Source organism: Grampus griseus (genome assembly GCF_964374135.1).
Source record: "Grampus griseus genome assembly, chromosome: 2".
NCBI classification, from domain to species: Eukaryota; Metazoa; Chordata; class Mammalia; order Artiodactyla; family Delphinidae; genus Grampus; species Grampus griseus.
The window spans coordinates 9,610,725-9,637,402 of NC_139018.1; the positions used below are offsets into that span (position 1 = coordinate 9,610,725).

At 40.2% G+C, this 26,678-nt stretch overlaps 1 protein-coding gene across 2 annotated transcripts in view; it reads left to right on the plus strand.

The window, feature by feature from the left end:
* Positions 1 to 21,251, plus strand: part of DICER1 (dicer 1, ribonuclease III) — a 65,305-nt gene extending 44,054 nt beyond the window's left edge. For both annotated transcript variants that reach the window (XM_082647682.1, XM_082647681.1), the window contains exons 16-28: positions 979 to 1,158; positions 1,387 to 1,600; positions 1,804 to 1,957; positions 2,943 to 3,125; positions 3,404 to 3,509; positions 3,947 to 4,122; positions 5,087 to 5,867; positions 8,681 to 8,836; positions 11,858 to 12,743; positions 14,706 to 14,974; positions 17,465 to 17,627; positions 17,719 to 17,794; positions 18,147 to 21,251. In XM_082647682.1, coding sequence (XP_082503808.1) covers positions 979 to 1,158; positions 1,387 to 1,600; positions 1,804 to 1,957; positions 2,943 to 3,125; positions 3,404 to 3,509; positions 3,947 to 4,122; positions 5,087 to 5,867; positions 8,681 to 8,836; positions 11,858 to 12,743; positions 14,706 to 14,974; positions 17,465 to 17,627; positions 17,719 to 17,794; positions 18,147 to 18,312 — 3,510 coding nt within the window. In that variant the 3' untranslated portion in view covers positions 18,313 to 21,251. The remainder of the gene's footprint in view (positions 1 to 978; positions 1,159 to 1,386; positions 1,601 to 1,803; positions 1,958 to 2,942; positions 3,126 to 3,403; positions 3,510 to 3,946; positions 4,123 to 5,086; positions 5,868 to 8,680; positions 8,837 to 11,857; positions 12,744 to 14,705; positions 14,975 to 17,464; positions 17,628 to 17,718; positions 17,795 to 18,146) is intronic.
* Positions 21,252 to 26,678: the final 5,427 nt, after the last annotated feature.

Below are 26,678 nucleotides of genomic sequence, written 5' to 3' on the forward strand. Positions count from 1 at the left end.
CAGTTTTTCAAAAATCATGAATTAAGTTATCCGATTTTCTGAAATGCTTATTTCCTCATATCCAGTTTTCCTGCTCTAACATTTATCCTAGAGATTACTGGACTAGTTTCATATGACATCATATGTTATCACCAATAAGTGTTTTGAGAAGCATAGTACTGCTTTGCATCCTGTTTAATTAATAGGTGCATTCTGTATTATCTGATATTCTATTAACTATAATTATCCCATAGCCAGCATTTCTGTACCTTTTAACTGTGGGCATAATTATTTATATTATTGAGCCTCAGAAACTGCAAGACTATTGGGTGAGGTTGTATGATTATTGAAAGTTCAGAAGCAATCTTAGTTTAAGTCATGGTTTACGCCTTCAATGAGATGGCCATTAAAAATGATACTGATTTGTGTTGACCCTGAAAGATGTTCTCATTGTAGTAACTGGAGATAAAAATCAGGTTATGCTACAGTCTTTTTCTTGTGATTCCATTTGTAGTGAAAAATATGTATGTGTGTATGTTAATATACATTTATTCTGGAATGTATACATTTATTCCAGAAAAAGTCTGGAAGATGATACAGTATATCACAGTGTTAATAAAGGTTATCTTTGAGTTTCAGGATTACATGGGATTTTAAAAATTTGGCTACCTTTATTTTCTGGTATTCTGCAAGTGAGTAAAGACTAAGAAACCCAAGAAAGAAAAGAGTTTGTTCTCTAGTCAAAAGAAATAGATCAAATGCACAGTATTGTGTTGAAAGACCCTGCAGTGTTTGACGGTTTTATGTACTTTTGCAGACCCAGAAGTGCCGACTGTCCAGTGAGGTTAAGAAATTAGGAGGTCTCCTGCCTTGGATATTTTCTCAGTTTTCTCTCATCAGCTTTTAGTAAAGCCAGGAATAAATTTGTTGTCTTGCCAACATCTGGAAAAGAGGTTAATACACTTGAACTTGATGCTTAATTTTTCTTTCCAATCCCAGATTCCAGAATGTTTGAGGGATAGCTACCCCAAGCCCGATCAGCCTTGTTACCTGTATGTGATAGGAATGGTTCTAACGACACCTTTACCTGATGAACTCAACTTTAGAAGGCGGAAGCTTTATCCCCCTGAGGATACCACAAGATGCTTTGGAATACTGACAGCCAAACCCATACCTCAGGTAGACATTTCATAGTAACTGTTTATGTTGAACTGTCTTGTTCCTTTTTAAAAAAGGAAAAGCTACTTTAACTATCTTTTGTTACCTCCAAATGTTTAATATTTTAAAATTAAGGTATCTCTTCTGTTCCCCTGATACAAAGCACCATTCCTTTTCTGAAGTTAAATGTTTGTAATGGACTGAAACATCTGCTAACCTTGGGGGTGCGTTATTTTTCTTTTTGTTAAGATTCCGCACTTTCCTGTGTACACACGCTCTGGAGAGGTTACCATATCTATTGAGTTGAAGAAGTCTGGTTTCACGTTATCTCTACAAATGCTTGAGTTGATTACAAGACTTCACCAGTATATATTCTCACATATTCTTCGGCTTGAAAAACCTGCACTAGAATTTAAACCCACAGACGCTGACTCAGCATACTGTGTTCTACCTCTTAATGTTGGTAAGAAGGACCCAGACTCTAAAGTGTTTCTGTATACTAGGTAGAAAATGAAACTGTTGCTTAACAATGAGCTTATTGTATAAACTACAGGAATATCTTTGATAACTCTGAATTAGACACATGTAATGAATATATAGCTTGAGTAAAGATCTTACCTGTATTATTGTATTTTAACAAGCTAAAGGGTCTTTTTCTTCCCTAAGTTAATGACTCCAGCACTTTGGACATTGACTTTAAATTCATGGAAGATATCGAGAAGTCTGAAGCTCGCATAGGCATTCCCAGTACAAAGTATTCAAAAGAAACTCCCTTTGTTTTTAAATTAGAAGATTACCAAGATGCAGTTATCATTCCAAGGTAAGATTTTAAGTGGAAGGCTAAGTGGTGGTGATACGTCATTTCAGAAGATTCCCTTGTTCATATGGGGAATGTAAGTGACCTGTGACTTTGGCATTGATGTTACTAGTAGAAAATACAGGTATCTCTTCATGGTGGACCTGTTCTCTCCAGTTTACTTACTTAAAAAACAAAACCCATAACACTGTTGATGAAGGGATTTGACTTTGTGAAGGTCAGATCATCTGAATGATGTTGATAGGTTTTCTTCTTAAAACCTCCATCCTTTTAATCCCCAGTCTTAAAGAATTCGGGTGTAAATAATAGTTTATTAGAATTGTTCAAAGGCATAGTGTTATTAAGTGCAGTGAAAACAGTAAATTACTATGCTTTGTTTCTTATTTTGTAAAAATTTAGGGGATGGAGTTTTTAATCAATAAAATTAAACACTGCACTTTTTAAAGAAGTAAAGTACTGGCTGCAATTCAGTCTTTGGTTTTTGTTTTTGTTTTCTTTTTTCTTTGTGTACTTCAAAGCCATATTTTAAATGTTAGCTAACACCAACCTATCAATATCATAAATGCTGCAGTAATACATTTTATGTGGCAAGTGTCTTTCATGTTTAGCATTAGTAATATACAAAGTATTTACTTGGTTGTTTAGATATTGAAAGTTTTCTATACTATTTATAGTGATGAAATTAAGAGATATTTAAAGGTGCCATTTAGCTTTCATGTGTTATCAAAGTATAGATATTTAGAACAAGGACGGTAGTAAAATAGGGAAAGGGGGGAGTCAGTTTTTACTTGATATAAATGTAGTTCTTCTCGTCTTAAATCCACTTGAAATGTATTATTTAGAATTGAAGTTTCTTTAATGTTATTTATTTTTAACCTTTTTGAACTCTTTAAAATCAAATAATTTGCATTAACTGCATATTAAAACAGTTGTGTTTTGAGAATAGTTGATTTAAACCAGAAAGTCACTGATTGTTTTTCCTTTTTAGATACCGCAATTTTGATCAGCCTCATCGATTTTATGTAGCTGATGTGTACACTGATCTTACCCCCCTGAGTAAATTTCCTTCCCCTGAATATGAAACTTTTGCAGAATATTATAAAACAAAGTATAACCTTGACCTGACCAATCTCAACCAGCCGCTGCTGGATGTGGACCACACATCTTCAAGGTAAAGGAGCTCTAGAAATGACATTTTGATTTTACTTGTGGCATTATTTCCAGAGGTCAGTAGGCAGATGTGGAGGTTCACAGTCCACACAGCCCACCTGTATGTGGGCTCTGAACTCAGGAGGTCCTTTGCACACAGAGTTGCCCAGAGTGTGGCCCAGCGGCCTGCAGTTTAAATGAGCTCTTCGGGTGACTTGTAGACACACTGAGGTTTTAGAACCACTGTGAGAGTGTACTTGTTTTTGTCTGTTGGATAAAATTATTTTGAAATTTTTATAGACTGAATCTTCTGACACCTCGCCATTTGAATCAGAAGGGGAAAGCTCTTCCTCTAAGCAGTGCTGAAAAGAGGAAAGCCAAATGGGAAAGTCTGCAGAATAAACAGGTAGTGAGTTAATCGTGACTAGCATAACTTAATGTTTTGAAAGATAAGTTTGAATTTTATTTTATCAAGTGAATTGAGTGATTCGTGAGGTTTCTGGAAGTTGCCCAACCCTTAGGTTTTGTTTGGCTTTAATTAATATGATGTATTGACTTCCATTTGAATGTCTTTTTGGTAAGTGTGAGAGGTTTGGCTTTTATACTTGATCCACTGATAGCAATTATATCATGAAATCATCCATGTAAATCCTAGGATAAATCCCATTTTCCTTAAAGGGTTATTTTAAAGAATATTTTTAAGATTTCTTGCTAGTGTTTATGATTTTTGTCTTTCTTCATTAGTGAAATTGGCCTTAAGTTTCATTTTTTCTTCTCCTGTATGTTTGCTTTCTATTTGTCTATCCACAATTTATATTTATCCACATTTTTGCTTACTCAAAGATACTGGTTCCAGAACTCTGTGCTATACATCCAATTCCAGCATCACTGTGGAGAAAAGCGGTTTGTCTCCCCAGCATACTTTATCGCCTTCACTGCCTTTTGACCGCAGAGGAGCTAAGAGCGCAGACAGCCGGCGACGCTGGTGTGGGAGTGAGGTCACTGCCCGCGGATTTTAGGTACGCCTGTGCTGTGGGCCAGGAAGAGCTCGGCTCGTGAGGTCCTGCTGGCAGAGGAGCGGAATTAAGTTCACATTTTAATTGTATGTAGAATAATTTTGAAAAGATTAGAAAGAAAACGTGGATGCCTATCTAATACGTGAAATAAATGCATCGCTTGACTCATAAGTGAAAATCTATACATTGGGTCAATGAGTCTAACATTCTTGGGAAGTTACAGCTGGAGAGGAGAGCCTGAGGTCAAAAACAGTCATTCCCCCTTCAGAGATGGCAGTTAAAGTGAAAATGAAAACAGTTGTTTGCCACTGCTGACATTTTAAGACGCTTCCTTTTTTTATAAAATCAAATGTACATGAAAGAGCGACTGCCTCTGTGTGGTCTCTGTCTTCATTACTTTCTTCTCACCTGTCAGGACTCTGCATTGTAAAGAAATTAGCCAGTTGGCAAGACCAAGATGGTTCAGGAAAGGAGGAACTTTATAATAGCAATGATCACGCCTACATTTATTGAGTACTTACTACAGCGTCAGACACTGGCTTAAATGCTGTAGCTCATGTCAGATGATTTCATTGTTAGGATCCTGTGGTGTAAGAGGTGTTAGTTCCTCTTCCAGGTGTGGAAGCTGAGGTACAGACACATGAAGTAAGTTGTCCCAGGTTACCCAGCTAGTTACCTGGCTGGCCTCGGGTCCCAGCCCTCGCAGTTGGTGGCTCTAGGTCCCGTAGGCTGGCCCCAGGCTTCATGAGCTAAGCCCTACGCCGTGCAGAGACCATGTCCCACTTGATGGTTTACACTGTGCAGAGTTCCAGGTGTGTTGGTTTCTGCCTTGGAAACTTATTTATCTGCTAAGGTAGGAGTATATTTATAGGGATCTTCGTTTATTTAATTTTTACTCAAATCGCTCTTGCTCTAAGCCTAGCCTTTTTGAAGGATCTGATGAAAAGCTATAAAAATGTCTTTGCAGATACCCCAACTTAGACTTCGGGTGGAAAAAATCTATTGACAGCAAATCTTTCATCTCAGTTGCTAACTCCTCTTCAGCTGAAAATGAGAATCACTGTAAGCACAGCACAGTTGTCGTCCTTGAAAATGCTGCACGTCAAGGTGCTAATAGAACCTCCTGTCTAGAAAATCACGACCAAATGTCTGTGAACTGCAGAACGTTGTTCGAGTCACCTGGTAAGCTCCAAATTGAAGTTTCAACAGATCTGACAGCAATTAATGGTCTTTCTTACAATAAAAATCTCGCCAATGGCAGTTACGATTTAGCTAACAGAGACTTTTGCCAAGGAAACCATCTGAATTACTACAAGCAGGAAATACCTGTACAACCAACTACCTCATATCCCATTCAGAATTTATACAATTATGAGAACCAGCCCAAGCCCAGCGATGAATGTACTCTACTGAGTAATAAATACCTTGATGGAAATGCTAACAAATCTACCTCAGATGGAAGTCCCACGATGGCCGCCGTGCCTGGTACTACAGAGACTGGTAAGGCGCTCACGGACAGGACGGCTTCTGAGCAGAGCCCTTCTCCCGGGTACTCCTCGAGAACGCTTGGCCCAAACCCTGGACTTATTCTTCAGGCTTTGACCCTTTCAAATGCTAGTGATGGATTTAACCTGGAGCGGCTCGAAATGCTTGGCGACTCCTTCCTAAAGCATGCCATCACCACGTATCTCTTTTGCACTTACCCCGATGCTCACGAGGGCCGCCTTTCCTATATGAGAAGCAAAAAGGTAAGAAAGCGTCCTTGGATGTTGAGCAGTTATGTCATTCAGTGTGCATAAAAGTGGTCTCAAGCATCGGATAAGTTTCAGAGGTTGAGGAAAGTGTTACCGCAGGGATTGCCACACCCCACAGGGCAGCTGGAGCCTCCTCTGTACCCCCGTGGGAGTGACACTAAATTTAGCGTGGAATTAAGACTGAGGGAAGAAAAGTAACGGAGATAAATATTTAAATGATGATGAAAGAGATGTCACAAGGCACCATGCACCGGCTTGACAAGTAACACACAAAACTGCTAAGCGCTCAGAAGAAAGGAATATCACTTGTGATCAGGGGAAGCGTTAACAGAAGAGGTGCGTTTGTAGTGTGTAAACAGGGAACATATGGCAGAGCGTGTCAGGACTCGGTGAATAAACTGTGGAGAAAGTGGGGAAAGATCCGAGAAAAGACTTGAAAAGGCGGGTGGGCTGAAGCTGTATTATGGAGGGTCTTCGGTGCCAGGCTGAAGAGTCGGCACTGTTTTGAATGAGGTGCGTGTTGAGGGTACTTCTTGTGTAAGGGACTATTAATATTAATAAAGCGGTAGTTTTAAATGGTCAGGCTGGAAGCAGAATGCGGCATGAGTTGAAAAGCAAAACCTAACCGCGCTGCGTGATCATTTGGGCCTTTGAAGAAGTCTAAGCTTAAGTGGAAAATAGACAGATGTAGAGTCTGGCAGCAAGGAAAGCACTGAGGGGAGTGAGATTTCAGAGGCGATGAGATTCTTAGCCGACACCTACGAGTACTTACTCTAGCCAGACAGTACCCTCGTCACCTTACATATATTAATTACCTGATTTAATTCTGTATACTTCTATTTATTTTATTTTTTTGTAATTGTGTATACTTTAATCATCCCCATTTTATAGCTGAGGATACTGAGGCAGGAGAGATTACCTTGTTCAAGTTAACATGGCAAGTACGTGGCACGGCCTAGACAGTCTGGCTTTAGAGACCTCGCTCTTGACCACTACACTGACCTCCCTCTGAAGTTGTCTGTAACACTAGGCACTGCACTGAGTGTTTACACACCTGCTCTTTCCAGTCTTCTCAGCGTGCCCCTCAGCGGTAGATGACATGTCCCCATTTTGCAGTGGAGGAAACTCTTGCCTAGGGAGTTTCATTGGCTCGTGCAGGTCATCCAGCTAGTCTGGGATGGTCGGGAGCGTGACTGAGGCCAGAGCCCATAGCCTCGCCCACTCTTCTCTGCTGCCTCCCGGTAGAGAGGGTGACGCAGAACTAACGACCATAGCGGCTGGGGCTGCTGACGGGGCTGCTGCTGAGGAAGACGGAAGTACAGGAGTAAGAGTTGGGGCTAGAGTTTTTAGACCTCATGGACTAGGAAGTGGAATGTTCAGGTAATTAAGAATTTAGGACTTAGGTGCAGTCTGGGGAAACAGTCTTCGTAAGAGTGATAATTGAGAACAAATGAGATTTCCCAGGGGCGGTTGCAGGAAGAAAGTATCAGAGGCTGAGAATGAGCACAAAGTAACAGCACACTCTTAGGTAAGAAGGAAATTATTTTCCTTTTTGAAAGTTCATCCATCGTCTGCTCAGAAAGCTCTGACTCCTTACATGCTGCAGAAATCACTGTCGCTCCCGCAGCATGGTGGTGAAGGCCCTTTCAGGGTGCCCCCCGCCCCCAAGGGTCCCGGCCGGGCTGCCGCCCCTGGCTGTCCTTCGCGGGACCCGCGCACACACCTGCTGTCGTTCCTTCCCCGCTGCTCGCCCCGTTTCTGCGGGCTGAGCTCTGCCTGCCCCACCTTGTGCCTCACGTGGGCCCTTACTGAGCTCTTCTTCCTTTTCCACCCGGCAGACCATTTCTGCTGACTTTGAATGTGATTTCTGTCCCTTTCATGCCCCTGTCGTACTTTACCCTCTTGTTGGCATCTGTGATGCTGTGTTCCCATGGTGTGGAAAGGGAAGCCAGTGTGTACTTAAGCCATGCAGGCGGCGTGGGAAAGGGCTTCGGCCCAGGATGAGCGTCATGGGGGGCTCCCGGCCCAGCCTGCGGGCTCCAGGGACCGCTCCTCTGCCTCGCTGCCCGCCAGCACCTCTCCGACGTGGGTGCTCGTTCAGGGGTATTGAGTTACGTGGAAAAAGGGCTCATGAAGTACTTAAATAAAAAGGAACCCAGTTTTTAGAAAATGAAAATGAGATTGAGCGTTCTAAACCTTGGTTTCCAAGTAAAAACGAGATGGAAACATGGCTTTGAGTAAATTAAGGAGGAGATGGAGGCCTTAGGAGAAACAGACTAGAGGGTAGACAGTAAAGCTGTTTTATTGATGACAGTAAACATGGAGCTTTTCTTTATTGCCTTTTGCTCTATTTTAAAATGGTTGAACAAAATATCTTGAAATGCCATCCAAAACTAAGGAATAATATTTGAGAAAGCATTGCAGTCGAAATCATATTTATAGCTTAGGTTCTAGGAACATAAAATTATTTTAGCTCAGTTCAGTGCCAATTTTCACTTTATAGCTAGAGTTTATGGTATTTCCTCCTTTTATTTCATTGAGAATATTGTGACATCTTGGACTTATGTGGAATTGCATTCTTTTCTATTTTGATAGTCCCAATTAACAGTTTGAATTTTATATCATCAGATTACATGAGAATTTAATATTTCCTATCATGAAGAGGTAGAGAAACTATACAGTCTGAATAATTGATGACCAGTTGTGGAATACGAAGAATGTTTAGCTAAAAAATTATGTTAATGCCTTATATGATTTCAGCAATGACTGTTTATGGATAAGTATCTTATAAATTTTTTCTGCTAAAGGTCAGCAACTGTAATCTGTATCGGCTTGGAAAAAAGAAGGGGCTGCCCAGCCGCATGGTGGTGTCAATATTTGATCCCCCTGTGAATTGGCTTCCTCCTGGTTATGTAGTAAATCAAGACAAAAGTAACACAGAGAAATGGGAAAAAGATGAAATAGTAAGTTTTTGGTAACTGGATGGATTTATTTTTTGGTGAGGGGCAGAGTCTTGTTCTATTAATTTTTTGTTTCTTTTCCCTGGTGTGTTTATAGTAGAGTAGAAATTCAATATATTGAATTAATTCCTTTAAACAGATGTCTTTTCATGAATTTAGAACAGTGTTGTAATTTTGATGGAGAACAATTTCTGTGATCTTCCTTTTCCAAAGGCAAAAGAGTATCTGATGCTGTGACTCAAAAAAAAAAAAAAGCAAAGCTCTGTAACATTTCACTTTAATATTACATATTACGATTTATTGTAGATCCTTAGCTCTGTTCAGTGAAATGACTTTTCAGTGACCTATGATCTCCAATCTGTATGTGCAGTAATTTCAGTAAAATCTTGCTTTTGCAGCTCAGGGCTTTTTCAGGACTATTTCTCCTCTTGTGACCTTAAAAAAAAATACATAAAGGTAGTTTTCTGGAAATAGTTTAAAATCTTGCCAATGACTTTAAGTCTCCAAACGTTAGCTGCAGCTGCTTCATTTTGTCCTGTCTCGAAGGCCACCAGAGGGCACCTCGGAGGGCCTTGCGAGCCGGAGAGCTGTGGAAGCAGTCTGTCCAGTGTGGTTGGCTGGGAGGCCATCTCGCAGGCAGTTTCATTTTTCAGGCATTTATTTTGCACTAATGATAAACTGGCTCGTTGTTACTTCATTTCCAGGTAGCATGCTCTGTGACTCTGTTTTGATTTTTACTTATTCATTGAGTATATTTTTAACTCGTGCAGTATTCGACTTACTACAGAAATTGAACTTATCTGGAAAAGCATTAAGAGAATATTTTAATGCAAGTTGGGTTAGAAAAATTATATATGTTATTAATTTAGAAATAGAACCTTAGAGGAACATGTGTAAGATTTTGAGAACTTTAGAGGAAATATTGCATTTCTTTGGAGAACATTCCAGTAACACATATCCTGCCTTATAAATCCTGTTTCATAGTATCATTGGTTCTTTAAATTAAAAAAAAAAAAAAAAATTAGCATAGAGGTGATGTTAGCATGTCCTTTTAATTAAAAAAATTTTTTTTATTTTAAGATACAACATGAAGTTATTTTCCTTAACATTTCAAATGACCTGGCACTTTGGTTCTTAGAATACATTAAATACTGTTTATATTTTCATTTAATAATTTCTGCTTCTTGAAATGGACCATTATATGATATTGGAAAGCATATGCTGGATCCATTCCTGTTCTACCTGCCTCGCTCCTCAGCAGATAGGTTTAAGTGAAAGCTTTGCACACAGACGCCGAAGGTGGGAATAACGCAGGTGGAAAGTGAACTTGAACTGTAAAAGGAGTTTCATGCTGGTGGTTTTGCTTTTTGTTTGTTTGTTTGTGTTTGTTTTTTTTGGGTTTTTTGGGGGGTTTTCTTTGAGAGCTTGAAATGCTCTTGGAAACCATTTAGTGAGGCAGACTCCCACTATTTTGCAGATAAAAAAACCCCAAAACCCAAAGGCATTAATGAACTTTGCCCAAGATTACACAGCTTATTTGTTGATAAAACCCAGCCCTTGTTGTGAGTTTTGCCAGTGTCTGGTTATGATAGCATCTTACTAAAGATATATAAGGATTTTTTAAAATTAAAAATATTATTTAGTCTTTATTTATTTTTTTTTTTTAGTTGCAATTTGGCCTTTGTTTCCTAAGGACCAGCTAGTCAAAAACATCTCACGTTACCTTGGGAAAGTGTAATTTTTATTAGGTAATAGTCCCTAGAGGTGTCCACCGTTTCAGGTTTTTTTTTTTTTTTTTTGGTTTTCTTCCTTATTCTTGAAAAAAATTTGTAAACTTTTTAATTAAAATATACAGACAGTTGTAGGTATATGGATGGCTTGGCTCATTGCACTTACTTCTTTTCAAACAAATGCACTGTTTGTATCTCTTTTGAGTCTGGCTTAAAATGAGAATATTTGCAGCATTTAAAAAAATGGTTGACAAAGTTTGAAAACCTTTTTATCAGAATACTCTGCAAAGTTGTCACTATTGAAATTGAAGCACACCCTCATTGAAGCACTCCCTCCCGCCTTTCCCCCCCAAAGTAGTCTTGTTTATTTATTTATTTTTTTATTGAACAACAGAAATTTGGTATCTTTCTAGCATTGCAAAAAAGTTACATCATTACTGAATCCTGGCCCATTATTAAGGTTGTCATTCACAAATAAGCTTTTGCCAAAGAAATTGGAATTAGCAAAGATCTTCTGACAGAAATTGGATTGTTGTGTTTCATGTTAGTCTAAATTGTCTTCTATTTTTGTCAGTTATGCTATAATCTGTTACCCTGATTACTCTAGCTCACCGAAAGGGAAAAGCATAATTTCTCAAATTCATAGCTTAGTTCACAGTGATCACTTTTAGTTTCCAAGCAAAGTAGTTTAGTTTTACATTGTAGCGAATGACCTTTGAAGTGGAAATAGGGACCAAAACTTTATTATGAAACCCCACTGTACATTTTTAATGTTATAAAGAAAATAATTTTATCTGTTTACATATTATTCTCTTATTTAATTGCAAAGATAATGCTTTTTCTACATCTGGAATTTAATTTTATTAATTTGAAAATCTTTTAAAAAACATTCTAAAACTTTGTCAGCCAACTTGAAGCTCTCTGTGATCAGCATATGAGAACTTTCCTTGTGTCTCCTGCTACAGTTAGAATTCTTAGCTGAAGTTTTGCCTTGTGGAGCTTAATTTTAAACTTTATATCCATGTATAAAATCCTTGACTTAAAGCTTCATACTGGATAAAGGTCATTTTATAACTCAGAAAATGAACATTCAAAGAACGTGTTTTACTTTGTTTATATGATTAAATAACTTATTTTATGTTAATTGAAAACAAATGGCCATGATTTGAAAGTTGCCTTTTAGTATTTGTGGTTGTCATTTGAAATTATCCATAACCCTTGCTTTTATTGAGTCTCAAGCCCTTTTAAAAACAGCAGCTATGTCTCCCCTCCTTCCCCATTCTCCCTCTTGCAGACAAAAGACTGCATGTTGGCTAATGGCAAGCTGGACGATGACTTCGAAGAGGAGGAGGAGGGGGGGGGCCTGACGTGGGGGGCTCCGAAGGAGGACGCCGACGACGAGGAGGACTTCCTGGAGTACGACCAGGAGCACATCAAGTTCATAGATAGCATGCTGATGGGATCCGGAGCTTTTGTCAAGAAAATCTCGCTTTCTGCTTTTTCAGCCACTGATTCCGCCTATGAATGGAAAATGCCCAAAAAATCCTCCTTAGGTAGTATACCATTTTCATCAGATTTTGAGGATTTTGACTATAGCTCTTGGGATGCAATGTGCTATCTGGATCCTAGCAAAGCTGTTGAAGAGGATGACTTTGTGGTAGGGTTCTGGAATCCATCAGAAGAAAACTGTGGTGTTGACACAGGGAAACAGTCCATTTCTTACGACCTGCACACCGAGCAGTGCATTGCTGACAAAAGCATAGCCGACTGTGTGGAAGCCCTGCTGGGCTGCTATTTAACCAGCTGTGGCGAGAGGGCTGCTCAGCTTTTCCTCTGTTCGCTGGGGCTGAAGGTGCTCCCGGTAATTAAGAGGACTGATCGGGAAAAGGCCATGTGCCCGACCAGGGAGAATTTCACCAGCCAACAAAAGAACCTTTCAGGGAGCCGCGCTGCCGCCTCTGGAGCTGGCCCCCGCTCCTCCGTGTTGAAAGACGTGGAGTATGGGTGTTTGGAGATCCCACCGAGGTGCATGTTTGATCACCCAGATGCAGATAGGACACTGAGTCACCTTATCTCGGGGTTTGAAAATTTCGAAAAGAAAATCAACTACAGATTCAAGAATAAGGCTTACCTACTACAGGCGTTTACACACGCCTCCTACCACTACAACACTATCACTGGTAAGGAGCCCCAGACCAGAGCTCACTGCTCTGAAAATGAGACCTTGTGTTAATGGAGTTGTTCTGTAGAATAATGTAAAAAGAATAATCTATGCATGTACATTAGAGTTTAGTGTGCACGGTGGGGGGAGGAAGCACAAGAAAGTGAAAGAAGCCTTTCTTTTTGGGAGCATGTACTGTTCCTTACCTTTGACAGCTGGGAGCAGAGCTATCTTAGCTCCTCGTGTCTCTGTCATTGATATGCAGCATAATTAGACAGGTTCGGGCCTTAGTATTTCGGTGTGTTTTTGCCATTTTATGCTCCCCCCCCCTTGTCCTTCTGATGCCCGGTCACTGCTGCTTTTGGTTCTTGAATAATTTATTCGTATATTCTGGATGTCTTTCCATATCTTTTTATTGTTCTTCCTGAACAAAAAGTCCCCTCCCTTTAAGGTCTTTTAAAATCTAAAGATGAACCGATTAAAAGAAACTCTTTCACAGGAAGGTTTCATTGCTCTGACTCTGCTGTCACCTTCTGCTTTGCACTGTGCTCCGTGTTTTTTTTCCTCCTTTATTTAATAGGCTCCCAATCCATTCGATTAGAAGGGAGAATAGGCGCCTAAAACCAAGATCGGCTTCAGGTTTCGAAACAGCTAAAGTCTGTATTTTTTCTCTGTGTCAGAGTAATAAGCGCTTGAATTCAGAAAACCAAAGCCGAGTATAAAGTTTGTATAAGAAAAACAGTGTAGGTTAAGATGATCAGAAAAATGTAAAACCAAAAGTGAAAAATCATCTGACTCTGGACTAGAAAGGCTGGTGAAACTAAAACCTGTTTTTCTTTGTGGAGAAGAAACGAGGCCTCCTTTTCTACCATGCTGTACTGGCAGGAGCCCTGGGTTCTAGTCTGCCTCGGGCCCTGCTTCTGAGCTCATCGGCTGTGCGGGGGCAGCTCACTATCTCTGTTCCCGCCTCAGTTTCCACAGTTGAACGGCTTCTTTTTTTTTTTTAATTTTTATTGCTTTACGATGCTGTATTACTTTCTACTGTACAGCAAAATGAATCAGCTATACACACACACACACACACACACACACACACATGTGTGTATCTCCCCTCTCTTTTGGATTTCCTTCCCGTTTAGGTCACCACAGTGCATTGAGTAGAGTTCCCTGTGCTATGCAGTGTGTTCTCACTAGTTATGTATGTTTATAGCAGTATCAATAGTGTATATGTGTCAGTCCCAATCTCCCAGTTCATCTCACCTGAACAGCTTCTTTTTAATCACTGCGAGATGATAGAGGTGTTGATCAGTGTCGATAACTTCTCACATTTTGACATCGATCATTTTTGCTTAAGGTCTTTGCTCGCCTCCACGACTCTCCTTTCTCAGCCTCTTGGTTTGTGTGAAATTCAACATTTTTCATTCAAGTTGAGAAGAAAACCGTCTTGTACTAACTGTCATCTTGTGTAGCAAATGTAACCCAGGAGTGGCGAGGCATGGTGTCACTCCCACACTTTCCAGAGTGTGAGTGGACAGTGTGCAGGGGTGACAGCAGAGTGTGGGGCAGGACTATGTGCAGGGTGTGGCGTTCGTTGCTAGGTGACGATGTGTGATGGAGCCTTTAGAAAGGTGCCCCAGCACCTGCCTGGCCAGCACAGTGCCGAAGGAAAAGGGTTGAGTGATGATGATGTCACTTGGGAAATGCTTTTTTCTTAACGAGCATTAGTCTTTTGGCCACTTAAAAATTTTATGACCCCAATTTCTATGTAAGAAATATGCTTAATTTGTCATTAGAATTTAATTTCCAGAGGCTTCCGTATGATGTCAAATAATTTTGTCACTGAAGAATATATATGAAAACGAATCCCAATAAAAGTCTTTTCAGTGTGTCTGGGGGATCAGTTCTTTATCTGAGTTATTATTTGAAAATTGTGGAAACGTTTTTGCCGGAGCTCAGGGCTTCACTTTGGATCTTCCCTCAGATTGTTACCAGCGCTTAGAATTCCTGGGAGATGCAATTTTGGACTACCTCATAACCAAGCACCTTTATGAAGACCCACGGCAGCACTCCCCAGGGGTCCTGACTGACCTGCGCTCGGCTCTGGTCAACAACACCATCTTTGCATCATTGGCTGTGAAGTATGACTACCACAAGTACTTTAAAGCAGTTTCTCCTGAGCTCTTCCACGTCATCGATGATTTTGTGCAGTTTCAGCTCGAGAAGAATGAAATGCAAGGGATGGATTCTGAGGTTAGTGCCATTTTAAGATATGTTGAAGTCAGTGTTTAAAATAAGCCTTCCGACTAGGGTTCTCGACAGAGCTGTCTAGAGAGCCAGCCGAAGGCCAGGGTTGTGGTCCCCAGCACGCTCTGCGTTTTCCAGGGAGAAGTGAATGGGTCTCAGTCTTCAGGGGGAGGCCTTTTCAACTTGACCACTCATACTGTGGTCGTTCTGGCGAGGAGAGGGAGCCAGGGGGCTTTCAGCTGCTTCACCACCCCCAGTCCTTGATTCGGGCTCCAGGCGTTTAGGCACGCCAGAGCGGTGCAGCCCTCCCCCTGCCCCCAGAGAAGCTTTAACCTCAGTGAGAGCTCGGCGTGGCTGGTGCTGTCTTTCTTTCTGTTTAAAATAGGTCAGGAGTATTTGCTAATATCTCAGGTAGGCATCACAAATGTATATTCTGCTTCTACTTGAAATGGGAAAATCTCATTTAAAACCCAAACTTCTAAATTTTTAGGGACTGGAATTTGAGAGGTTTCTGCTGTAAGTTCAGCCAAAGGTTCTTTGGTGATGGAGCTAATTCTAATGTGTTTGTGAACTATTTTGAAATTTTGTAGGAAAGGATTTTGCTGAGATCTTTCCAATCTCCTCTAATCCTTCGCTAACATCCATCCACATACCTGGGTACCCAGGAGAGCACTTGCATTTCTTCTTCTCCTCATTCTGATTCCTTTGTGCTTCTTTCTGTAGATTTCTTGTAAGTCATGGAATTCATTCATAACTCCGGTAGCCATTTTAATTGCTCTTTCTTTAATCTGTACCTTCCTGTTTTTTAATCGCACAAGCCGTCGTTAGGGAGCAGTGCATTTCCTCGGCCTCCTGTGGGAGAGACGAAGAGCCTGGGTTTTGAGGTGTAGCCACGGGGCAGAAGGGTCAAGCGTGTTGAACGGGGTGGAGGATGTGCTGAAGGGGAATCAGTAGGCAGTGCCCTTCCTCTCCCCTTTCACCCTTGCACACCCTTCCAAGATTAATGGTCTGAGTTGGAGCACAGCTAGCGGTGAGACCAGGAATTAGAACCATCTCAGATATATTCAATATTATTTCTAGTCTCATTCTGTAGAAATATTTAAGCTTAGAAGTTGAGGAATTAGCTAAACCCAAAGTTCTCTTTTGATGACAGTTGGACATACTGGCTTTGTTAGTTTTTGTTCATTCTTTTCCTTCCCTTCATTTATATAAACATATGTATAGAAGTTACAAAAACTGATTGGGAATGTCATGGTCTGGCTTCTCTAACTTACTGTTTGATCTTGAGAAAGTCTCTCCACCTCTCTGGGCCCCAGTTTCCTCATTTGTAAAAGGAGAGAATTAAACTTGATAAGTTTAAAAATTCCCATCTACAACAGTAAGTATCTTATTTTTTCCGGTAGTCAGCATCTATTATATAGAACTTTGTGTGGCTAAACCATCCATTTAGAAATTACTATCCCCTCTTCTTTTTATTTCTCTTTCACAAGTAATGTGTGTATATTTTAGAAAATACAAATAACCGAAATTAACATTTTGTGATGTCTTGTTGCTAATGTACATAGACATAAAGTTATGTACGATATAAAATGAAATTATAGCATGCATAGTGTACCATACCCTATTCTTTTCACTTAATATATTGTGGATGACTTTTCCCGATCATTAATAATTGGGATTACAACTTTCAGTAGCTGCACGCTAGTGAGTATATGGCTATAATGTAATGTGTTTAAACAATCCTTTGCGACTGGGTGGTTAAGGTATTTTTTGTTAGGGTTTGTAATAAACGTGGATGCGGTAAATATACTTAAATATCCAGTTACCTCCTTAAGATGAATTCCTAGAGACAGAATTGCCACATCAAAGAATTATGAACTTTTAAAAGGCGTTTGATACGTATGTGAGTTTTTATTCTATTAATCTGAATACCTACTGTGTGTCAGGTTCTCTGTCATAGTGAACATTTATTAAGTGGTTTAATAAAAGGGGAGCTTGGAGGAAAATATCTTCCAAATAGAATTTCCCTGTCAAAGAAGTGGCAGTTTCCACTCCCCAAGGCAGCGTACACCCCTGCTTGCGCTGCCCCGATGAGTCTTCTGCCTGCCCCTTGCCAAGCCGCCAGGGGCTAGACCTGTTTCAGTGTGCAGCTCTGTGATTATGAGTGAAATATGAAAATTTTTTCCATCAATTTATTGCCTATTTCCAGTTTGTGTTAGGGTTGTTTTTGTTTTTATTTGGAAGTAATCTTTTTTCCTTTGTTGACAATGAATACTAAATAGGGAAGGGCTTTTTTTCTTTTTCTTTTTTTTTTTAAGGTAAGGTAACGTTTGTGAAGAACCTATTAACGGTATAATTGGCATGTCATAAATGTTTGATGTTGTTACCCTTGTTAAAGATATAGTAAGAGTCATATCCAAGAAAAGAAACACATCTCTGTAGACTGCCTTTCAAAGCGGCCTTTTTGCTTACAAGTCACTTTTCTCCCTATAATAGCTTAGGAGATCTGAGGAGGATGAAGAGAAGGAAGAGGATATTGAAGTTCCAAAGGCCATGGGGGATATTTTCGAGTCGCTTGCTGGTGCCATTTACATGGATAGCGGGATGTCGCTGGAGATGGTTTGGCAGGTGTACTATCCTATGATGCGGCCGCTGATAGGTACAGTTGGCTCCCCTTCGAGAGAGGCAGAATCACAATTAAAAACAACTTCAAGGGTACTAATCACATTATTCTTTCATTTTGATTACAGAAAAATTTTCTGCAAATGTGCCCCGTTCCCCTGTGCGAGAATTGCTTGAAATGGAACCAGAAACCGCCAAATTTAGGTAAGCAAAAATATGCGTGGAAAACAGTTAAATTACTGAAAAACAAGGGGGAAGAGTTCTCGAAGATGCCATATACGAATGATTTTGAAAAATGTTTACCCTGGGACATGCTCTTGTGCAGTTGCTGTTTGTAGCCCGATTGACTTCGTTTTGTTTTGTAAAGTAACGCTGAGTGAGAGAAAGAGCTGCAGCCCTGTCTGTCGGTAGTATGTAGCAGTCATAACGCATGTTTCCTTCGTGTGGTGTCAGCTTGTATCGGGGACTCTCAGCCTGAGAGTACATACTTGGTGCTGACTGACTATAATAATAAATACTTCTGACTTCTAATTCAAGCTGTTTGGCTTTGTTACAGCCCGGCTGAGAGAACTTACGATGGCAAGGTCAGAGTCACCGTGGAAGTAGTAGGAAAGGGGAAATTCAAAGGCGTTGGCCGAAGTTACAGGATTGCCAAATCCGCAGCGGCAAGAAGAGCCCTACGAAGCCTCAAAGCTAATCAGCCTCAGGTTCCCAACAGCTGAAACCCCTTTTTAAAATTAAAAAAAAAAAAAAAAGCAAAAAAAAGCAGAATTAAGGTGGAAAATATTTAAGTTGAAAAGGATGATTTAAAACTGATAGTGAGTGGAACGAATTGAAGGCAGAATTTAAAGTTTGTTTGATAACAAGATAGGTTACAGAATAAAACATTTAACACATGTATAAAAATTTTGGAACTAACTGTAGTTTTAGTTTTTTGCGCAAACACAATCTTGTCTTCTTTCCTCACTTCTGCTTTGTTTAAATCACAAGAGTGCTTTACTGATGACATTTAGCAAGTGTTCAAAGAAATTACTGAGAGTTTTGTTTTGTTTTGTTTCGTTTTAGTTTAATTCTGTCAGCTTTGCTTAGAGTTCGGAGGCCAAGGAGCTTAAACCTGGAATAGCCCCCAGGGTTCTGTTGAGAGCTCTTGACACCCGACGGTGTGTGTGGCAGTGCCAGTCCCGCGTAGTTGATAAGCTGAGTAGAGCGATGCAGTTTGCGAGAGAAGTGTGCCAGTGTTGTCTTTCCTTTCCACGTTAGAGCGTGTAAGATGATGTTTCCTGGTCGCTGTTGCACTTAATAGTAAGGGACAGATTTTTAATTAACATTGGCTGGCATGTTGGCAAATCACATTTTAGTTTTCTCATGCCATGTTGTCTTGCATAAAAGAGGTTCTTGCCTTAAGAGTAAAACCCTCATGGATATTCTTTCATTTCTGATCTTTTTGGAACAAACTGTTTTACATTCCCTTCGTTGTGTTTTTATGCATTAGACCTTGAGACAGCGTGATACTTACAACTCACTAGTATAGTTGTAACCTAACTTATGACGGGATTATATGAGAATTTCTGTCATATGTGTACTGAAGACATTTTCAAAACCAGAATAGGTAGTCTATGGAGTTTTTAAAATACCATCATAAAAATAATCGTTGGCTAAATACCCAATTTTACTGAAAACCTCCTGCTAGGTAGTTCCGCTGATGGAAATTGTTTGTGGCAAATAATTTTGCCCTGTAGGCTGTTGCTCTAACAAAATAAACTTTAGACATATCACACCTAAAATATGCTGCAGATTTTATAATGGATTGGTTACTTATTTAAAGAAGCAAAACAGAGCACCTTACCCTTAGTCTTCTCACATACATTTCTTACTGTACTTTTCAGAGTGTTGCATGCGTATTTCACCTACCAAAGCTGTGCTGTCAATGCCACGAAAGTTTAACGTTTGCGATAAACTGCCGTAATTTTGATACATCTGTGATTTAGGCCATTAATTTAGACAAACTAGCTCATTGTTTCCATCTTTGGAAAAGGAAGAAAAAAGGCATTTTTAGGCATTTGCCTAAGTTTCTTTAATTAGACTTGTAGGCACTCTTCATTTAAATACCTCAGTTCTTTTGCATGCATTTTTTCCCCCTGTTTGGTGCTATGTTTATGTATTATGCTTGAAATTTTAATTTTTTTTTTTTTTGCACTGTAACTATAATACCTCTTAATTTACCTTTTTAAAAGCTGTGGGTCAGTCTTGCACTCCCACCAACATACCAGTAGAGTTTTGCTGCAATTTGCCCCATTAATTATGCTTGAAATTCAAGAAGCTGAGCAGAGGCGTCTAAATAATTTCCAGCACATCATTGTGAACGTGATGCCTCATGCAATGCTGCATTTATGTTTTAAATTGCAGTTGAATACTGTACTTCTTGCTTTATCTGCACCACCTACCCCCGGAGAAACACCTCTGTGCGTGTGCACACAGAAAACTGTCAGCTCTGCTTTCTAAGGAGACCTGAGTGAAGGGGACGTTAAGCTTCTCCAGTGTGATTTGTTGTCTCCAATCTTAAACTTCAGTTGAGATCTAAATTATTAAATGAGCTTGAGAGCAAATCAGTTTGGGTGGACATGTTTTTAAAATATTTAATTCTGATTTGGAACCTTAGATTTCTATTTGTTTGTTTTTTTAAGACATCTCCATGTAAGATCTCCTGGCAATTTAAAACCAAGCAATTGTTGGATTATGTAACTGTAAATGTATACAATTAACAAGTAAGGCTGGATGTGAATTTCACTTTTGAGGGTGATTCGTGATAAAGTTGTATCACAAATCTCTTGATAATTTATAAACTACCTGATGCCAGGAGCTTAGGGCCTTGCATTGTGTCTAATGCACTAATCCCAGTGTTAAGGGATTCACTGGCCTCCTGGTACCAAAATCAGATTGTTTGACAGTTACAATTCCCGTGGGGAGAAAAATGCCTCAGTATATTTTGTAACCTTAAGACGAGTATTTTTTGTTAATACTAAAAAGTTCAGACTTGGATGAGATTAGGTCACACAGTCTCAGGGGTTCAAATTTCCTGCTACCATTCAAAATGTTTTTATCAACAGCAAACTTCAGCTATTGCTTTTTTTATTTTTTTGGTTGGAGGACAATAGCTGATTTTAATTGTGACTCACGCTTTGAAGCAATCTGTGATCCCCTGGTTACTAAGTTAAAAAATAAAAACTATGAGTTAGACGTATGGAATGGTTATGAACGCTTTTGTGCTGCTGATTTTTAATGCTGTAAACTTTCCCCTAGTTTCGTTTATTGAAATGTTTCCCATCCATTAATTAAGGAAAAAAAAATCACTCTTGTTGCTCCACTTTACCACCTTGTCTGTCATCCTTTTGTTCCTGTGATTGCCATGTGAGACTGAGTGTGATTTGGAAACCCCCCCTGGCGTGGTTGTGCGGCCAGCACATGCGGGAAGGACTGGGCAGGCGCGTTTTGAAAAGCAACTGCAGAAATTCCTTACGATGATTGTGTGGAGGTTAGTTGGCATGAACCTTCATTGTAAATGTTTTTTGATTTTTTTTTTTTTTTATAATACACTTTCAGCAGTCCTGACTATGCTGCGTTTTGTAAGAGCTTTTTTCCCCTCTGTTCTGTTCATGTAGCACAGATAAGCATTGCACTTGGTACCATGCTTTACCTCATTTCAAGGAAAATATGCTTAACTGAGAGGAAAAAATGTGGTTTGGCCTCGCTGCTGTTTTGATTTACCGAATTTGAAAAAGATAATTATAATGCCTGCAATGTGTCATATACTTGCACAACTTAAATAGGTCATTTTTGTCTGTGGCATTTTTACTGTTTGTGAAAGTATGACGAAGATTTGTTAACTGAACTCTTAATTATGTTTTAAAGATGTTTGTTACTTTTTTTTTCTTTTCTCTTTTACATTATGTGAAGTGATTAAATTTAGAATGACCTCTAACACTCCTGTAATTACCTTTTGAAATACTAATATTTTTCCTCTCTTAATAATAGCTTGCCCTCAGAAAGATTCAAATTGCCCTGCCTGAATAGTAAGAGACTGGAGGCTACTTTGGTTCTGTTGGTTCAGTTCATAAATACAATTATTCACCCAGCAGTCGGCTCTTTTAGTCATTACCTGACATCAGCCTGTGTAACTGCAGAGTGCAGAGACTAATCGAGACCCAGACCTACCACAGTTCAGTCTTAAGGCCCAGTTGATTTAAAACTTTCTGTCTTCCTCTGTTAGGGTGTCTAATCCTTTTACACAAAATTTAAGCCACCAAACGGAGACCTTGATGTCTTCATTTCGACTGCATCTGAAGTTCTTTTAGTGCCCCGAACCAGTTTGTGTTAGCTGCGGAATTGAAACTCATGTCTTGTTTATTACCTATATGGTTATTTTAATTACATTTAAATAGGTATATTTTTTCAACCACTGATTACTTTTCAGGAACTTAATTATTTCCAAATAAATTTCTTTATTTTATATTATACATGAGAAGTTTTTAAGATATGTTTAAGACCAAGAATATTGAAATGATTTTAAAAGTTGTTGGATTCGCCAGTAGCAATATCTAGGGAATTTGCATTGAGACTATTGTATTTTCCACTAGCAGTGAAAATGATCTTTTGAAGCTAACTTGTAAATATATTTTAATCGTTAATTGTTTTTTTTTCTCTAGTCCATTTTTATTTGGACATCACCCACAATTTAAATTTTATAGATGCACTCAGAATTCACTGCAGCAGCAGGTTACATAGCAAAAACGCAAAGGTGAACAGGAAGTGAAATTTCTGGCTTTTCTGCTGTAAATAGAGTGAAGGAAAATGACTAAAATCAAGTAAAACTAACACATATATAATTTGATTGACAAAACAATATTTACCATCACGTGCTGCAGCTGTTTTTAAGGAACATGATGTCATTCATTCGTACAGTAATCATGCTGCAGAAGTTCGCAGTCTGCACCTTATGGGTCACAATTACCTTTAGTCGTTTTTTTTTTGTAATAATTGTAGCCAAGTAAATCTCCAATAAAGTTATGGTCAGTTCACTTTGTGTCCTTTTGTCTTTTTCTTTTCTTGTTTTGATTCAGATCAAGTTTAAATAGTTGTAGCAGAAATGTCTTTAAAGTGTTTTAATTCCATGGTCATCTGAAAACGCATACTTTAATATGATAAAACGTTGTTTACCAAGTTATGCTTCCCATCTACTGGTGGAGTTATCTACTAACAATTGCCTTGTTCTTTTTCTGATTTAAATAATACCAGTGTGTTTGCCTGAAATTCTGCCACATTGACTGATGTTTTCCAGGTCCTGGATTATTTGTGACACATTTGACACATTCCTTAAGGGAATTTGGTTATTCTGAAGTCAAGTGGACAGAATGTTCGGCTTCCAGGTTTTTAGGACCCACTTCCAATATAGTATTGGTTAAGAAAGAATTCCGTTATTTCAAGCTTTGACCTAACCTTTCTGTAACTCAGTAAACCAAGCACTAAAAGGAATGCCTTTGCCGTAGGAACAAGATGGTAAGTATAAGTTTCTTAGAATGAGAAAAAAAATTCAGTTTTCCTTTATAAGAGTTTAAATTAATCTCTTCCTTTCCCCTCACTCTGACTTCTCGAAACTGAAGGAGAAAAAAGTATACGTATTTTAATCCTGAGGAATTTGGTTGAGTTCTACGTACTTGCGTTCGTTGGTGTTACTGCCCAGAATTCACTGCGTGGTTCAGGCCAAGCCTGGGAGCCACAGCCCTTTCCCGCCGCCTCGCCCTGCCTTCCTGTGGCTGGAACAGGGAACACAGCCAGGCCAGGCCAGGCACATCAGCTTGCAGGTTGTGATGTGCATGAAAAGATTCCAGATGGAAGTGAGCTTGTTTCTTTTTGTGGATCCGTAAGTGTATAATGTAGGTATTGGATGGAATGGTGGGTGCTGGGTGCAGCCTGCTTAGGCGTGGACTGAGTTGTGATCCCCGCAGAGACACCAGGGGCCAGGGAGTGCCCTCACGGTAGACGCGCGGCCAGGAGCGTTCCCGACCTGTGTGCAAGGCAATGTGGGAACAACTCATAGATCTTTTTTATTTCTCCTTTTTCTTTTTGTGGTAAATTATACATAAAACTCACCACAGAGCCATTTTTAATTGTAGAGTTTAATGGCATTAGGTACATTCACATTGTTCTGCAACCATCACCACCATCTAGTTCCAGAACTTTTCTTCATCCCAAGCTGAAACCCTGTGCCCGTTAAACGCTAACTCCCATCTGCTCCGTCCCCCAGTCCTGGTATCCACCATTCTGCTTTCTGTCTCTGAATTTGACTATTTTAGCTACTTACAGGTAAGTGGAATCAGACAGTGTTTGTCCCTTGGCGTCTGGCTTGTTTGTTAGGGTCCAGCCGTGTTGTAGCGTGTGTCAGAATTTCCTTCCTCTCCAGGGCCGAGCAACCTTTCGTTGTATGTATATTATCTAGACCACATTTTGTTTATCCGTTCATGTGCCGATGGGCGTTGGGTTGCTTTCAATTTTTGGCTGTTGTGAATATTGCTGCCGTGAACGTTGGTGTACATTTACCTGTTTGAATCCCTGCTTTCGTTTCTGTAGCGTATGTATCCAGGAATGGAATTGTAGATCACAGGGTAAATTCTCTGTTTGATGTTTTGAGAAGCTTCCCTACTGTTTTCACAGCGTTGCACCATTTTACATTCTCGCCACCAGTGCACAAGGATCCCAGTTTCTCTGCACATCCTCACCAGCTCTTTATTTTTATTTTGGATAATAGCTCTCCCGGTGGGTGTGAGCTGGTATCTTATTGGAGTTTTGTGCTCATTGGCCATGTGTACGTCTTTGTAGAAATAACTCTTCAAGTCCTTTGCCCATTTTTGAGTTGGGTTGTTTTTTGTTGTTGAGTTTTAAGGAGTTCTTTATATATTTTGGATATTAAACCTTTATCAAGTTCGTGATTTACAAATACATTTTTCCATTCTGTGGGTTGCCTTTTTACTCCCTTGAGAATTCTGTCTTGAGGAATTCTGAATTGCAAGACACGTTGGCCTCAAGGATTTCAAATAAGGGCTCTCGGACCTATACTAACTAAGATTTATTGAACGGGTACGAGGTGCCTGATCTGTCCTAAATGTTTTACACATTTTACGCCATTTACTCCTCACCACGATTACAGAAATGGTAGCCTTTGGAGGGAGGTAGAGTGTAGTGCATCACACTGAGAACTGGGGTCACAGTGTCTGGCTTCCGGCACGGTGCAACTTCAGGCAAGTTGTTAAGCCACCCTTAGCCCCACGTCCTTGCCTTTACAATGAGGGAGAGTCATTTGGCTTCAGTGAGGGTTCGTGTAAAAAGCTGGGCTCAGGGCCCCACACATCCTAAGCCCATAATGAACGCTCATTGTTACTATAATCCCCATTTTACAGATGGGAAAAACGCCTAGAGAAGGGAAGTAACTTGCCTGAGGTCACAGCAAGTCAGGGCTGGCCCTTGAGCACCCATCTGCCTAAATCAAAAGGAGTGTTTAACCGTCATTCAACAAGTCCCTAATTTATGTGGCTCCTTTAAGATAAAGGTGAAATTAAAACATGTGAATGTGTGTGTGTGTGTCATAGATTTTTCACGCTGAGAAGAAAACCAGATGGTGACTTATAATGAACATGGGCGGCAATTGTGGGATTTGTTTCTTTGTTTTGTATGTAACCCTAGTAGCTCCTGAGGAGAAGATTCATGGTCTTTGTTAGAGAGCCCGAGTTAAAACCTACCATTACTCTGTTACCCAACTCACATTAGTCTGAAAAACTAGGGGTGTGCCCAGTGGCTGTTTAAGGGCTGTGCATGAGGCCAGTAGTCTTGGTAAGAGAAGCCATTGGTTCCCCGTTTTAAATAACACTCTTCCTGGTCCAACAAGAAATAAGCGTTTATTTTAACCTCTCTGCTTTTTTCCCTCCTGCTTTTGCATTCACTGTATTTTGAAAAGAAAGGAAAGCCCTTTTACCTCAGTAAAGCCACTCCCGTTATGCTGTAAGGTGCCATTATAACAGGACCAAAATGAGTGAGTGAAGTTGGGCTGCAGTCCAAAGTGTGTGTTCTTTGCACGCACGCATACACACATGCGTGCATGCACGCGCGTGCGCACACACACACACACACACACACAGCCTTGCAGCAGAAGTGTGGCCCACGATGGCGTTTATGCCGTGCACAGTGAAGGGGATGTTCCCTGATCTTGGTGACCTCCTCCCAGTTTTCCGTGGTTGTGGGACCGGGTGTGGTGGTTGGTGTGTGCACAACCTCGAATCTGTAACTAGGAAGTTATCAGGTGATGAAGCAGCACCCGAGTGCTATTGGTGTCTTGAAATGTTTTTCTAACATTTTTAGGGAATAATTTTTGATTAGCCTCTTTCTAGTTCTGAGTGTTGCCTGGGTTTTTTGTTCTGAACATTGCCTCTCATTCGTAACACTCCCTACCCACCCCCACTTTCCTATCAGTGCCTAAATCTGCCTTTGAGATGGAGACTTGAGTAGATTCCAGGGATGTTCATAGATGTGATATGGCAAAAAAAAAGGTTCCATGGTTCGCTAAGTTTGGGCATTTATGGGTTAAACATAGTTGAACAGGATTCTTTGTGGGGCTTCTCGGGTCCTTTATTATGCTGAAGTGCCTTGGGCCTGAGAGAGGGCTGCATTTCCCAAACTTATTAGACCACAGACCCCTTCCCAGTCGATCTTAGGTACCAGCATTCTGAGCGACACACTTGAAGACATGCCCTGCCGAGCCCAGTGCCGTGTGCCCTCTATCTGCAGGTGTTAATGGTCCTTCAAGAGGTAAGGGCAGGCTCAGGAGAGGGTTGAGGGTGGAGGCAGCAGAGAAGAGAGTGGGGAGAATCCCCGCTTTGCACAATGTCTTCACCGAGGGGAATGGGACCTGGGTCCTCCTGACTATTGTGTCATAGTCTGGGGTGAAGAGTGGGTCTTCTGGTCCATCGGACACAGTTGGTTCATGCAGAGCTGAAAACCCAGTCGAGAAATGTGTGGAGGAGCCTGTGCTTTTCCTGAAGAT